At 61.4% G+C, this 15,876-nt stretch overlaps 1 protein-coding gene across 1 annotated transcript in view; it reads left to right on the top strand.

Annotated features, from left to right (window-relative positions):
* CFAP251 (cilia and flagella associated protein 251) overlaps positions 1-15,876 on the top strand; it is a 30,246-nt gene that overhangs the window by 1,376 nt on the left and 12,994 nt on the right. The window contains exons 3-11 of the mRNA XM_055147196.1: positions 464-760; positions 2,398-2,538; positions 3,855-3,964; positions 4,851-4,962; positions 5,339-5,419; positions 7,324-7,401; positions 10,279-10,329; positions 11,625-11,833; positions 14,529-14,723. Of these exons, the coding sequence (XP_055003171.1) occupies positions 464-760; positions 2,398-2,538; positions 3,855-3,964; positions 4,851-4,962; positions 5,339-5,419; positions 7,324-7,401; positions 10,279-10,329; positions 11,625-11,833; positions 14,529-14,723 (1,274 nt within the window). The remainder of the gene's footprint in view (positions 1-463; positions 761-2,397; positions 2,539-3,854; positions 3,965-4,850; positions 4,963-5,338; positions 5,420-7,323; positions 7,402-10,278; positions 10,330-11,624; positions 11,834-14,528; positions 14,724-15,876) is intronic.

Genomic DNA, 15,876 nt, shown 5'->3' with positions numbered 1-15,876 from the left:
GCAAACCAGAGGGAGCCCGTTCTCCAGGGTCCAGGAGTGACACCACTCAGCAGCTTGGTCACAGTCACAATCACAGTGGTGACCCCGGGAGGCCGGGCAGGATGCCCCCCCCACACTGACCGGGCCGCTGACCGGCAGAGTGCCCTGGGCTGGACAGAGAACGGCGTAGCTGAGCCCGGCTGGAGCACACACTGTTCGCTCCTTTGCTTTGCGGGCCTGGTGGTGCTCAGGGCTCTGTGCTCAGGGTCACTCCTGGCGGAGTCTGAGGGGACCACACGGGGTACCGGGTCGGCCACGTGCAAGGCAAGTGCCTGCCCTGCTGGCCCCTCGCCCCACCCCAGCCCTGCCTGGGACAGTCCCCGAGCAGCGCCGGGTCCTCTGGCCGCGGGGAGCTGCTGAGTGCAGTGGGGGGTTCGCTGGGCCGGCGGGGGGCTGCCAGCGCCCTCCTTGGTTTCCTTTCCAGAAAAGCCGCGGGCTGAGGCAGCTCCTAGAACCCGAGCACTTGGAGACGGGCGAGCTGCAGGAGGCCCAGAGGCCTGGGCTGCCCATCCTGGAGGAGCAGGGCCGGGGGGCAGTGGCCACGTCCCCTTCTGCCTCCACGTCCACCTCCTCCGCCTCCACTTCCGTCTCCACGTCCTCCTCTTCGGAGAGCAGCGAGGTCATGGCCGGGGTCACGGGGCTCTTGGACAGGTCGCAGGTGCTGGCCACGCACAGGGACCTGCTCCCGGAGAAGGACAGCCGGGCGCCTGTGACGCCCCTGGTGAGCACTGCGGGGCGGGGAGACCACCCGGAGGGCCCTTTCGGGGGGCGGCTCTGTGTGCAGGAGTGACCGCTGGCGGCGCCGGGCTGGACGTGGGGCTGGATGCGGTTTCGGTGCTCACGGCTCATGCAGGGACGCGCCCCCAGGCCGGGCAGCGGCCGCAGACAGCAGGGTCGGTGCTGCTGGCGTGGGGGGGACTCGAGTCCCCCATTCCCGGCTCCCAATCTCCTCGCCCCTCTGCCTCCTGCCGCCAGGCCCTCCCTCTCCACCCCTCTCCTCCACTTACCGACGAGCAGTGGCGAGCATCGGCGGGGCGGGAGGGCGAGCGCGCTGCCCACCAGAGGGCAGAGGGCAGAGGGCAGAGGGCTCTCCCCTCCCCTGGGGCTTCCTACCCAAGCACCCCGTGGATATCCTCTATGCGAGGTTTGGGAGCAGTTACGTCTGAGGGGGTCGGTGTGCCAGGGCAGGGAGGGCAGCCACAGCTAGGCTGGGATCTGGTGACGGTGGCCAGGACGACGCTGATGATGGGGACGGTGGCCTTGATAATGACGATGGCGGTGGCGGTGGCGGTGGGGAGGAAGGCTGGCCCACTCTCTGGGTCGCCGCAGTGCACGGGAATGATCAGAAGTCTGTTTGGGAGCCGCCGAACCAGTGGCAGGAGCCCGTGACAGGAGCCGGGGCGGCCCCGGGTCAGGGCCACCGTCTGGGCCCCCGCAGGGCCACCTGGCGCCTTCTTTCCCCCCACGGACCGCCTTCAGATGAACCAGGTGTAAGGGGAGACTGCAGCTGGGCCGACCCCCGCCCCTGCCTCCTGCACGCCCCCGTGTTGCTGGAGGGGGGTACAAGTGTCACCTCGGATCTCGGATCTCGACTCTGCCTCTTCGCGTGCGGGGCCCCCAGCACCTTTGCTCTGCGCTCTCCCTGCTGACGCGCTGCTGCGGGATGTGTTTCCGCTCTGATTTGTCGATTTGAAAAAAAAAAAAAACGCTTATTATTTTTTGTAGGTGAGGGTGGAGAGTTTGAAGCAGTGCTCAGGAGGGGCTGGGGGCCGTCCCTGGGACCCCCAGTCATCTGGACCCATGATTCAGTGCTCAGGGGGACCTGGGGGTCGTCCCAGGGACCCCCAGTCAGCTGGACATGGTGCTGGCCTTGGTCTGCTGCCCTGGCGCCTTCTGGGTGCCGCTGTCAAGTGGAGGGGAACCCCGTTTCCTTGGGGGACGTCTTTACTCTGGGTCCCCGTGTTATAGTGGAAGAAGGAGGATAGATTCATATTGAACTCGCCACAACAGGTGAACTGGATGTTGAGTGCCACTGGGCTCAGTCTTGGAGAGCTACCTGGAGGAGGAAGCCCACCAAGATAGGATTGGGCAAGAGTGGACCATCTGGAGACAGGACCTAGTTAGGAATTTCTCTTTCTTCTTTTTGGGTCACACACAATGGCCCTCAGGACTGACTCCTAGCGCTGTGCTCGGGGATCCCTCCTGATGGGATTCGGGGGACCATATAGGGATGCTGGGATGGAACCCAGGTTGCTTGTTTCGGTCGGGGGCCACCCCCGGCAGTGCTCGGGCTCCTGCCCCGGGCCGGGGAGCGCCAGGCGCCTCACGCACTCCTGCTGCCCATGCCTTGCCGCGCAGACCATGGACTGGGCATACGGCTGGAACAGCTCCCTCCCTGTCTTCTACATCCGCGACATGGTCCAGAGGATGCTGCTGTACGCCAGCGGCCACACTGCGGTCATCTACGACGTGGTCAGGGACAGGCAGTACCACCTGCAGGTACCGGCCAGGCTGGGGCTCCACGGGGCTGCTTTGGCTGCTGGAGTTTATTCCGGGGTGGCCTCGCCCAGCAGTGCTCGGGGCTGGCTCCTGGCCCTGAGCTCAGGGGTGGCTCCAGGGAAAGCCCCCAGGACCTGAGCTTGGCTTGGCGGCGTGCAGGGGGCCGAGCGCTCCCGCCCGCTCTTGCTCCCGTCCCGGGGCCCCCTGGAAGCCTGCAGCCGCCTGCTGCATCCCGGCCCCTCCCCGGCCCCTTTCTTCACAGCCAGCCTCCCCGCCTTCACAGCTGCCTGCCCGCGCCCAGGAGCACCCTGGCATTTGTACGCTTTTTGTGGCAGACGCCTTGTTTCCTTGGCGTCTGCCGGGCTGGGTCAGGCTGGGGGCCTGCACTGTTTCCTCGGGTGCCTGTTTAAGTCAGATCCCTCCTCTGTGGGTCCCCAAGCCAGATCCCCCCTCTGTGGATCCCCAAGCCAGATCCCCCCTCTGTGGACCCCCAAGTCAGATCCCCCCTCTGTAGATACCCAAGTCAGATCCCCCCTTTGTGGATCCCCAAGTCAGATTCCCCCCTCTGTGGATCCCCAAGTCAGATCCCTCTGTGGATCCCCAAGTCAGATCCCTCTGTGGATCCCCAAGTCAGATCCCCCTCTGTGGATCCCCAAGTCAGATCCCCCTCTGTGGATCCCCATGTCAGATCCCTCCTCTGTGGATCCCCAAGTCAGATCCCTCCTCTGTGGATCCCCAAGTCAGATCCCCCTCTGTGGATCCCCAAGTCAGATCCTACCCTCTGTGGATCCCCAAGTCAGATCCCCCTCTGTGGATCCCCAAGTCAGATCCCTCCTCTGTGGATCCCCAAGTCAGATCCCCCCTCTGTGGATCCCAAACACATCACCAAGCAGTTCCCGGGCTCAGGGAAGGCGCGGGGCTGGGCTCAGGCTGTGCGAGTAGGAGCCTGCTTCCGTCCCCAGCACTGCCGGCTGGGGCCCAGCAGGGACAGTTTGGGGGCAAGAGGGTCCCCAGGCCTGGTGGCTGTGCGATGAGGGACAGAGGGCTGAGCCACCTGGGGCCATCCTGGAAGATCCCTTTGGCTTGTGGGAGGGGCGGGAGGGGCGGGCAGAGGGGAGGCCTTGGGGGGTGTATCCCCCACCTCCGGTATCCCCGGGGAGACACTGTGCAGAGACTCGGCCGCTCCTGGCTCCTGCCCAAACCTGTGGAGCACGAACAGGGCGGGAGGGGACAGGGCCGGAGGGGACACGGGAGAGGGTCACTGCGGGAAGGGAAGGGGCCCGCCACGTCTCCGAGCTCTTCCTCTCCGCCCCCAGGGTCACCCCAACACCATCTCGTGCCTCTGTGTGAGCGAGGACCGGCGCTGGGTGGCCACGGCCGACAAGGGCCCCGAGTGCCTCATCATCGTCTGGGACTCCTACAGCGGGTAGGCGGCCGCGCGGGCTCCCTGCGGGGTCTGGGGTGCGGCGGCCCTGGCCAGCTCCAAGACCTAGAGGCCTCGGAGTCCCTGTGGGAGGTTGGGCCGGGCAACGGGGAGTTCTGTCTGGCCGAGCCGTTCCCGGAGACCGGCTCTCCCCTGCACGGCGGCTGCCCGGGCCCGCGGCTCTGGCTGCCAGGGGCTGTTGCTTCTCTGCCCTTTGCCGCCGCGGCTTGTGCCCACAGTGCGCGGAGAAACTCACTGTGTCACGGTGCCGGGGCCGGTCCTGGGGGTGGACCTTGCTGCCCGGCACCCTCAGGCGGCTGCCCTGCCTGGGAACCACAACCCGGCGGTACTCCCTGCGGTGCTCCCTGCCCGCACCCCTCGGCCTGTCCCTGGACACCAGCGGTGTCTCCTGGCGGCCGAGTGCGTGCGCCAAGCTGACGTGTTTCCTTCGCTGTGGGGGAGCATGGGCCCCTGCGCCTTTCACGCTGCAAAGTGTCAGAGACACAACGCTCTCCGGCTCCTCCCTGCGCCCTTGGGCGTCTGGCGGGCAGGTGCCACCCTCACCAGCTCGCGCTGTTTCCCCAGGAGTCTCTCGGGTCTAGCCGCAGAAGCAGGGCTGGTGTTCTAATCTGATTTACCACCCAAAGACGCCTCGGGTGGAAAACCACAGGTCCAGGGGCCAGAGGAGCGACACTGACCATCCAGCCGTGTCCAGTGTGTTCGCTCTCGCACCCATGCCCGAATGAAGCCCCTCACCCACGAAGCCGGCCCCTGCTCTGCAAGCCTGGCATTTCCCATGGCCCAGCCGTGGCCTCGGGCTCGGGGCTCTGGCTGCTGCCCAGTGCTGGGCTGGCCGTCGGGGTGGACGCAGGCACGCCCTGTCTTGCAGCATCCCCGTGCATACCATCTTCGACAGCTGCCCCCAGGGGAACGGCATCCGCTCCATCGCCATGTCCCACGACGCCAAGTTCCTGGCCACCATCTCAGACGATGAGATCCAGGTACTGGGCAAGGGGGTGGAGGGTGAGAGCGCCTCAGCCTCGGGCCCCGGGAAGTGCCCAAGGGCATGGCCGGGGCTCCCTGCTGTGGCTTGGCTCCGCCCACCCCGATTTCTGGGGTGTCTGCAAGAGCGAGGTACCTGAGCCCCCACAGGAACCTCGTCCTTGGGGCCGGAGCGATAGCACTGTGGGTAAGGCATTTGCCTTGCACACAGCCGACCCGGGTTCGATCCCCGGCATCCCATATGGTCCCCCAAGCACTGCCAGGTGTAATTCCTGAGTGCAAAGCCAGGAGTAACCCCTACCCCTGAGCATTGCTGGGTGTGACCCAAAAAGAAAAAAAAAAAAGAAACCTCGTCCTTGCCCGTGTTGCTTGCAGAAGGTTTGCATCTGGAGGTGGACGCTGGCCGTGGAGACGCCGGCCTGCTGCCTCTGCCTTCCGGCCGAGTACGGCCTCCAGGTGAGCTGTGGGCCCGGGAACAGACCTGCCCGAGGGACAGCCCGGGGGTAGGGCCCCTGCCTTGCACGTGGCCCACCAGGCTCAGCTCAGCACCCTGAACCCCACTAGGAGTGAACCCCAGCCCCCAGCCGAGAGTGGAAGGAGACCCCAGAGCACTTTCAGGCGTAGCCCCAAAACATTTTTTTGTTGTTGTTGTCCGGGAGCCCCACCCAGCGGTATTCAGAGGCTCCTCCTGGCTCTACACTCAGGAATCATTCCTGGTGGTGCTCCGGGGGCCGTATGGGATGCCGGAGATGGAACCCGGGTCAGCGGCATCCAGAACTCTCCAAATCCAACCCTTCCCACTGGCCCTTGCTCTGGCCTGGCCCCCAGAACAATCGACAATGCGCCTGCTTAGTGTGTGTGGCTCTGGGGTTCTCCCGGCACGCAAGGCTCTAGCCTCTTGCGTCATCTCCCCGGCTGGACAATGGCCGATTCTTCGAGTCTGCCAAGTTCCGTCCGTGCAGACGGGGACACAGTCCGTGCTGGCACACGGGGGGAGTGAGGTGAACGGGGGCCCAGAGTCGCCTGGCACCCAGGCCTGCTGGTTCTCAGCTGCCCGAGCACAGGCCACCGGGCCCAGGGCACCGGCTGCTGGCCGACAGGCCTGGGAGGTTTGCTCTGCTCTCCCGCACACCCTGTTCACTTTTGCACCCTCATTCATCAGGGATGAATTTTTAAAAATCTTGGGGGGTCACACCCGGCGATGCTCAGGGGTTCCTCCTGGCTCTGCACTCAGGAATCACCCCTGGCGGTGCTTGGGGGACCCTATGGGATGCCGGGAATCGAACCCGGGTTGGCTGTGTGCAAGGCAAATGCCCTCCTCACTGGACTATTGCTCCGGCCCTCTAAGAAAAGGGTTTTAAGCATTATTTTAGGCACTGTGGCTTATAGCACTGCTAATAGCAGGATTCCCTGCACCGGGCATTCCAGCATCACACCCTCCCTAGGGTGTCCACTCCCCTCTCCCGTGTCCCTCGTCCCAGAGCGGGGTGTGGGCGTCGTGCCCTCTCACCCCGCCCCGCCAGGGGCAAGCTTCCTACTGAAGCCCCGAGCTCAGTCTTATTTTATTACCTTTGGGTATTTGTATTTTCCCTCCAACTTTGTTTCCTTCTGTCCACATACGAGAGATCATTCTGTCCCTCTCCCTCAACTGACCGATCAAACTCTCCACATCCGTCCCGGTAGCAGCACATTGCATGATTTTATCTTTTCTTGGAGACGAGTAGCATTCCCCGTGTGTTTGTTCTGTGGTTTCTTTATCCAGTCTTTGACTGGGGGAGGGGCACCCTCGGGGGGCTCGGAGGACCCTGTGGGGTGTGGGGACTGCTCTTGAGTCAGCCTTCCCGGCTTCTGTACTAAGGAAGGAGCCCGGCCCGCGGGGACCCTGGGTCCTCCCCTCAGTTGCGTGTCCCCCGCAGCCCCTGCCCGGGTCACTGGCACTCCTGGCTGCTGTTCCGCCAACACCAGTATTTAAGGATACCTCAGGAGGGTGCCGCGGGGAGGGTGACCTGGACTCGTCTCTGTCACCACCGAGGGTTCCCTGAGCCCCACCAGGAGATTCCTGAGAGTAGGACAAGGAGTAAGCCCTGAGCCCCTCCAGGCGTGGCCCCCCAAACAAACTAAAGAACTGTTCCTGCTCTTTGCCAAAGGCTGTGCTTTTTACTCAGCTGTGTTACTGCGTTTTGGTTTGAGGGGCATGTGGCGGCACTCGGGGACCGTGTGGCACCGTGATTGGAACCCCGAGCTCCGGCCTGCTCGGCATCTCCCGCCCTCTGAGCATCTCTCTGAGTCTGGGCAGCTCAGCCAGAGAGAACCCAGAGTTTTCCAATTATGTCACGATTTCCATACTTGATGTATTTCAGAACTACATTACTTTCAATCCGAGAAATAACATGGAATTGGTGAGCAATAGTAAGACACGAGCAGTATATTACTTCTGGGTAAGTAGTAACACTTTTCCTTTAAAAATTGGAGTGTCTGTTTATTCTTTTTTTTTAAGCTTTTTTTTTTCTTGGCTTTTTGGGTCACACCCGGCGATGCACAGGGGTTCCTCCTGGCTCTGCACTCAGGAATTACTCCTGGCAGTGCTCAGGGGACCCTATGGGATGCTGGGAATCGAACCCGGGTCGACCGCGTGCAAGGCAAACGCCCTCCCCGCTGTGCTATCGCTCCGGCCCCTGTATGTTTATTCTTTTTCCTTTTCCCTCTTTCTTGGCTTGGGGACCCTGTGTGGCCGTACTCAGGGCTCACGCCTGCCTCTGCTCGGGAATCCCTCCTGGCGCGACTCGGGGGGCCAGAAGTGGTGCCGCGATGGAGCCTCACAGGCTGCAGACAAGTTGTTTTCCCACAGGCCTCCACTATCGAGTTTTTCAAGATCGTGGACTTTATTCCCATTTAGAAAGGAATTAGCAAACACCAGTGATATATGTACTGACACAGGCAAAATCACTGAAAAAAAAAAAACAACCTCAAAGCATGAAGTGGTGGTTGTGGGTTAGTTAAGCGTGTGCTAAGTTAAGCGAATGCTGACGTGCCTCAGTGGCCCTTGTCACATACCAGCGAGAGCTGAAAGAGCCTGTGAGCACAGACCTTCACAGGGGCGTTCGCAGGATGACCAGCGCTGTGGGCTCTGGCTGGAGGTAGAAGAAAACTCCAAATTCACCAACTGATGAACAAACGTGGCTGCCCGAACAGTGGGGTATGACTTAGCCACTGCACAGAGTGGAGTTGGGGCTGCAGAGGGCTGAGCCCACACCTTGAGTGCAGGGGGCCCGGGTTTGGTCCCCAAGCACTGCCGGGACTGAGCCCTGAGCACTGATCAGGGATAGCTCCAGAGCAACCTTGGGCATTGCCTACAAAGTATTTTGGAGAAAGGAATTCGGGGCCAGAGGGAGGGAGCTTGCCTGGCGCTCGGCCAACCTGGGTTTGAGCCTCGTTGGCCACATGATTCCCCAAACCCGCCGGGAGTAACCCCCCGGCACAGCCATGCGTGGCCCCAAAGCCCAAACAGAAGACAAACTAAGGAAAGAAATGAAATGGCGGGGCCGGAGCGATAGCACAGCGGGTAGGGCGTTTGCCTTGCACACGGCCGACCGGGGTTCAATCCCCGGCATCCCATATGGTCCCCCAAGCACTGCCAGGAGCAATTCCTGAGTGCAGAGGAGTAACTCCTGAGCATCGCTGGGTGTGACCCAAAAAGAAAAAAATAAAATAAATGAAATGGCCACCCCAGCTACCATATGGCCAAACCGTGGAAGCGAGATGCCCAGTGGAAGGAGGCACATGTGAGTGACCTCACTGGGCCAGCACGGAGTCGGCACCCTGCCGGGACCGAGCACTGAGTGCCAAGCTGTCGCAGTCTGGGGAGTATCTGGGGCCTCCTCTGGGAGGAAACTGGACCGGAACTAGCAGTGTTGGACCCCATCGGCCCTGATGAGCCCATTCAGAAGGCTGAGGGAGGGCCGGGTGGGTTGGGGAGTGTCCACGCCGGTGTGTGCAGGAGGCCCGCGTTCCAAACCCACACCACAGGGGCCCTCTGCCCCACCAGGAGCACTGAGCTGGGAGTAGCCCTCAGCATAGTCAGGTGTGGGCTCCACGCCGCAAACAAAATCAGAAAGGTAAAGGGTGACTTTTGTGCAATATGCATTTTCTTTTTTTTTTTTTGGATCACACTGGCGATGCTCAGGGGTTCCTCCTGGCTGAGCTCAGGAATTACTCCTGGCGGTGCTCAGGAGACCATGTGGGATGTTGGGGGTCTAACTGGGTCTGCCACGAGTAAGGCAAACACCCTGCCCGCTGTGCTATCGCTCCAGCCCCATAATATGTTTGTTTCTTTGTTTTGCTTTTTGGGTCACACCCAGTGATGCTCAAGGGTTACTCCTGGCTTTGCACTCAGGAATCACTCCTGGCGGTGCTCAGGGGACCATATGGGATGCTGGGATTTGAACCCTGGTTGGCCGCCTGCAAGGCAAACACCCTACCCGCTGTGCTATCGCTCCAGCCCCATAATATGTATTTTTTTTCTTTTTGGGGCACACCCAGCAACGTGCTCAGGGGTCACTCCTGGCTCTGCACTCAGGAATTACCCCTGGCCGTGCTCAGGGGACCATATGGGATACTGGGAATCGAACCCAGGTCAGCCGCGTGCAAGGCAAACGCCCTACCCACTGTGCTATCTCTCCAGCCCCCCATAATATGTATTTTATCTCAAAAAATGCAAAACAAAACAGACGGCCTGGTTTTCAGTGATAATCCCCACTCCTGTGACCTGGCGCTAAAGTCCGTCCAGGACATGGAGTGCTGGGCGCATTGACTCCTGCCTAGTCACAAGCGTCGGTGGGGTGTGGTCCCATCCTTGCTTTTCTCGGCAGCTGTTAGGAGCTTCTGCCCAGACCACTGAGTTTGTGGCCATTCTGTGTTTGTTTTTTGGGTCACACCTGGCAGTGCTCCGGCTGGCTCACATGTGGTGGTGGGGATGGAACCTTGGTCAGCTGCATACAACGGGAGTGCCCTCCCCGCTATACTGTCATTCCCCCCCTCGCCCCATGCTCCCGTGTCCACTCTGTGCCAGCGTTGTTCCCCTCTGAAAGCCCAATCTCTGTTTATTTATTGGATGGTTTTGGGGCCACGCGCGCGGTACTCTGGGCTTAGTCCTGGGTCAGCCTCAGGAATTATTCCGAGGCGCTCGGGGGAGCATCTGGGATGCTGGGTTGGACCCGGGCCGGCTGTGCGCCGAGCCAGCACCCTCCGCTCTGCAGTTGCTCGGCGCCCCGGAGCCGGGTCTCTCTGCGGCAGTGATTCCTTTCTGTCCTTGCCAGCAGGACGAGGGAGAGACGCTTCTTCACAGCGCCCCGCTGCTAACGGTGAAGGTGAGTGCGGCCAGCGCGGCTACTGGGAACGTCCCTCGAGTGTCCGAGTGTCCGAGTAGAGCTGGGGAGCCAGTGGGAGGCGCTCGCTGGGGCCCCTGGGCAAAGCCAGTCTTCAACAAAGCGAAGAACCGAAAGTAAAAAGTGACCGGCAGAGGGAGGGGGGCAGGGCCGGGTGGGCTACCCGGGCAGGCAGCAGCAGGAGAGGGTCCGGCCCCCCGATCATGTCTCCTCCCTCGGCCCTGCAGAGCGAGTTCGGGGGCGCCGGGCTATGCCGTGCAGGCACTGGCCCCGAGCTTCACCCCCCCCGTGTCCCCCCAGCACCGCCAGGCTGGCCGGGGCGGCCCCCCATCCTCAGGGCCTCAGGACCCGCTGGCTGAGAACTGCCGAGGGGCCCCCCAAAGGAGGGTTTGCCAGAAGGGGGTTGAAGAGGAGCTGGGTGGGCCTGGAAGCTCCGACTCTCACAGATCCGAGCCCCCCCACCCCCCGGGGCACCCGGGAGACCCTGACCTGAGGCCTGCAGCCGCCCCCGCCCCCAAGTTCCTGCTCAGGGGCCTCAGCACTGGGGCTCCGCTCGCAGTCACAGGCTCGCCCCGAGAGGCCCTGCCAGTGCCTTGTGGGGGCCCCAAATCACCCAATCAAGCACCCCTCGAGAGTGACCCCAGGGGCTCGCGTGGGCGGGAGGGGCGGAGCGTCGCCGGCTCCTTGGGACCTGGCTTGTTGGTTTTGTTCTTTGTATTTTTTTTCTTGTTGGCCTTGGGTCACTCCCGGCTGTGCCCAGGGCGACTCCTTGCCCCACTGCTGCTCCTGCCCAGCGCTGCCCTCAGAGGGGCGTGACTGACCCTCCAGGCCTTCAGGTCAGCAGAAGCCCTGGGGTCTCCGCTGCAGGAGTAGAGGGGTGGGACACGGAGGCGGCTGGACTGGAGAATGTCCAAGAAATGGCCCCACGGCCACAAGCGCCTTTCAGCCCCTCCCCCGCACCAACTTAGTGAGGAATCTAGGGGTCACTCCCTGGACAGCGTGGGAATCACGTGTGTGAGTGCGAATCATGTATGGCCTGTGGGGAAATGGTGTGGGGGTCCTTGATAAGGAGCTGCCTCGTGCCCAGTCACGGGGAGGAAGTGACCGAGGCATCGGTCCCTTGGTGGGGTGTTTTGGCCTGGCCACTGCGCATCCCTGTGCTCTGAGCACCGCGGCGCGGAGGGCCTGCCCTGCGTCCCTGGACCCGGGACTTTCCCCCAGAGCGCCCCAGGGGGTGCCCGAGGGCCCTGACGCCCTCCCTGTCTTCCCGAATGCAGACGTTCAACAAGCTGGTGGGGAAGTTCAGCCAGTCTGTGTTCCACCTGGCGGAGACGCAGGCCCTCTCGGCCACGCTCGAAGGGAAGCTGGTGGTCTGGGACATCTCCCGGCCCACGCCATCCGCCCCCGGGGCCGGCCCCACCCTCCGGCCCTGTAAGCTGGTTCACTTGCAGAAAGAGGGCATCACGGTGCTGACCACAGTGGACAGGTAATTTGTTTTTCCTTTGGTGTTTGGGCCACCCCCGGCGGTGCTCAGGGCTTCTCGCTGGTTCTGGCTCGGGGACCACTCCTGGCGGGCTCGGGGGACCCTGTGGGGTGTCAGGGTCGAACCTGGGTTGGGAAATGCCCCTGCCTGCTGCGCTGTTGCTTCAGCCCCATTTTTAAAGGTAATTTAACCTGATTTAAAAGCTGAGGGAGGGGGCTGGAGAGATAGCACAGCGGGGAGGGCGTTTGCCTTGCACATGGCTGACCCGGGTTCGATTCCCAGCATCCCATATGGTTTCCCCGAGCACCGCCAGGAGTAATTCCTGAGTGCAGAGCCAGGAGTAACCCCTGAGCATCGCCGGGTGTGACCCAAAAAGAAAAAAAAGGTTGAGAGACCTGGGCAGAATCACATCTTGGAACCTTTGAGCTGAGTGAACCGAGATTGGCTTCGGGGTCCCCTCACCTCCTGACACTCCCTCCCCCAAGCCTCCCCCCCACACACACGAAAGCAGGAGACTCTAAACATATTTAGAAACGCGTGTTTTGTGGGCACGCGAAATACTCCAGAGAGGAGGAGTTCAGAGGCGCAAGCCGGGGGCCAGGCAGGGCGTGCTTGCCTCTGTGGTCTCGTTTGGACCAGCCTCACCCGGCAGGAATTCCTTAACAACAACAACAATAAATAAATAAATAAATAAATAAATAAATAAATAAAGCAAGCAAACGGAAAAAAAGAAAAAAAGAAATATTTTGAAATAAAATTGGAGAGAGAAAAACAACAACAACAAATCTTCCTTGGTGTTGGTGAAATGAAAAGTAACTGATTTTTACCCCCCTCCACATAGTTAGCATTATTTTGCACTGTAAATTGTACATACCTCACGTTGAAGAAAAGAACATGGGGCCAGGGAAACGGCCCGAAAGACCTCTCACAGGCCTCGCGTGTGAAGGCCCCAGTGGGTCCCAGGCACCCCGGGATCCCCTCAGCACCCCCGAACAACAAACAAAGCCGGAGACAGAGCCCTGAGCACCTCCAGGTGGGGTCGGTCCAAAAAAGGACCAACATGCACACTTTTCTGATTATTTTTCAATTGGAAAATAACCCCCATTGAGAAAAGATAAACACAGCACAACTCTGAGGGGCTCGTGGCTCTGATTTTGAGGGGTTGTTTTAAAGGTCACTCAGAGGGGCTGGAGCGATAGTACAGCGGGTAGGGCGTTTGCCTTGCACGCAGCCGACCTGGGTTCAATTCCCAGCATCCCATATGGTCCCCTGAGCACCGCCAGGGGTGTTTCCTGAGTGCAGAGCCAGGAGTAACCCCTGTATATTGCCGGGTGTGACTCAAAAATAAATAAATAAGTAAGTAAATAAATAAATAAATAGTCACTCAGAGAACTGACACGTCCTGAGATGTCCAGGCTCTCCTCGGCTGGCCCCGTCCTCCCCGTCCGGGGGGTTGCTGAGGTGGGGCCTGGCCCGGGAGCGGGGCGGGGGTGGGGGGCAGCTCCTCAGATAACCGTCATGCTTGGTGTGCAAGGCGGGCGGTGGCCTCCCGGGGTCTGTCTGCCTGTCCCGTTTCTGTTGGTCCGGGCGACAGTCAGGGCCTGCCAGGGCTTTGCGGAGAGAAGCGAGTCGTCATCCTCGCGAGCAGGACTCCAGCTCTGCATCAGCGGGGGGTTAGGGCCGGTGAAGACCCCGCCTGGGTCCCCCCCTGCACCCGCCTCTCCCCAGCCCTCTCCTCAGAGCCCCCCAGGGAAGGGTCCGCGGGGACACGGGCCTGCTGTGCCCCTGCTGCCCAGCAGAGGGCGTGGTGGCATCCCTCGGCCCCTGCTGCTCTGCCTGGCCGCCTCACTTAGCTAATGGGAAACCAACAGCTGACCCAGCCACTTCGAGAGCAAATTCACTCCCCCCCGCCCCCCCGCTCCCAATTCACACCCCCCCCCCCGGCTCCCCCGGTGGGTGTAGATTATGGCAGAGTTCTTTCTCTTGCTAGGCTGTTTTCTGCGTAGCGTCGCCCCGCGAGGCCGTGCCTGGGCCCTGTGTCGTGCCCTCGGCCCAGCACCCAGGAGAGGGGCGGGAGCCTGGACACCCCCTGTGTCCCCTCAGGCCAGGCCCCCCACTCAGGAAGGCCCTCCTGGGTCTGTGCGTCCCACGCAACATCCCGGCAGACTTGCACTACGGTTTATCGGAAAGCCTTTTGTGTTGTTGTCTTTTTCTTTCGGGGGCTACATCCTGCAGTGCTCAGGAGTTCCTCTTGGCTCTGCACTCAGGAATTACTTCTGGTGGTGCTCAGGGGACCCTCGGGGGTGCCGGGGACGGAGCCCGGGTCAGCCATGTGCAAGGCAAGCGCCCTCCCCGCTGTGCTGTTTATCTGAGATTCTAACTTAACTGAGCGTTCTAGTTAAAGCTGAAAACCCCTAGGAAACTTCAATTTTTGTGGGGGTGAGGGGTCACACCCAGGGGTGCTCAGGGGCCCTTATGGTGCTGGGGGGGTGGAACCCAGAACTCCCGCACGACAGTCATGTCTCCAGCCCCCGCAGCAAGTGTCCAGGCTTCTTTCTCTCCTCCGGGCACGTGGGGATAGCAGTAGAATCAGCCGCGGTGGCAGCAAGTTCCAGGGGCCAGAACCCGAGTAGCGCCGGGGGGATCCGAGGGTCCCTCCCGCCAGGATTTCACCGAGGGCCGTTTCGCCCCATTTCAGCTACATCGTGACCGGGGACGTCAAGGGCAGCATCAAGTTCTACGACCGCTCGCTGTCCATTATTAACTGGTACAGCGGCTTCAAGCTGAGCCCCATCCGGGCTCTGTCCTTCGCCCGGACCCCCGCGGCGCCCCCGCCGCCCAAGTCTGACTACCCCGAAGACTGCACTTTGGCCGGCGACCGCTTTGTCGTGAGGTGAGTGGCCGGTGGAGCGACTCACCTGTGCTGCCGCCTGCAAAAGTCCATCCTTCGGGGCTGGAGCGACGGCACAGCGGGGAGGGCGTCTGTCTTGAACATGGCCAACCTGGGTTCCATCCGAGGCATCCCATGTGGTTCTCTGAGCACTGCCAGGAGTGATTCCTGAGTGCAGAGCCAGGAGGAAGCCCTGAGCATCGTCAGGTGTGATCCAAAAAGAAAAAAAAAAAAAGTCCATCCTTCCCGGACTGGACACCAGACAGCCCTGGCCCAGCCCCTGGCCTTCGAAGAGACCTCGTGGCAACCATTACCTGCTGAAGAGCCTTACTATTCCGGGGGTCAGTGTGATAGTAAGGCAGGGTGGGTGGGGTGCCTGCCTGGCACGCTGATAGGGGTTCGATCCCCGCACCCCCTATAGGCCCTCGAGCATCCCTGGCACTCCGTATGGTCCCCCAAGCACTGCCAGGAGTCACCCCTGAGGGTTGCTGGATGTGGCCCCAAAACAGAAACAAAGAACCTCACTGTTTTATTTTAATTCTTGTTTGAAAGCTTTCTTAGATGAGTCCGTTTGTTTGATTGGCTTTGGTATTTGCCACACCCCGCCGTGCTCAGGGTTTACTCCCGGGTTTGCCTTCGGAACACACTTCTGGCAGTGCTCACGAGACCATATGAGATGCCGGGGATCGAGCCAGGGTTGGCCACGAGTGAGACTGTACTGTCTCTCCTACCCTCAGAAGACTCTTAGAGGGGCTGGAGCAATAGCGCAGCGGGGAGGGTGCTTGCCTTGTACGTGGCCGACCCGGGTTCAATTCCCAGCATCCCATATGGTTCCCTGAGCACCACTGGGGGTAATTCCTGAGTGCAGAGCCAGGAGTGACCCCTGTGCGTCACAGAGTGTGACCCCCCCAAAAAATAGGAAGACTCTTAGAGTTGGAACCGGGGCCTGGGGAGGGTCCAGACAGCGGTCCTCGGCCCCGCATCGTGACTGAGGCCCGGAGCTGACCCCCCGGCACCGCATGACCTCCCTGACACCTCACTGGCTAGCCCTGCTGGTCACCCCAAAGAGAAAAACAAGCCGGGTGTGAAGGGCTGAGCCCCGGAGCTTCTGTCCCCGCACTGCAGTTGCTCCCGTCCCCGAGCCGGCTTTGTCCCT

This window comes from Sorex araneus, chromosome 9, assembly GCF_027595985.1.
Source record: "Sorex araneus isolate mSorAra2 chromosome 9, mSorAra2.pri, whole genome shotgun sequence".
NCBI lineage: Eukaryota > Metazoa > Chordata > Mammalia > Eulipotyphla > Soricidae > Sorex > Sorex araneus.
This window is presented reverse-complemented; position numbering and strand designations above follow the sequence as displayed.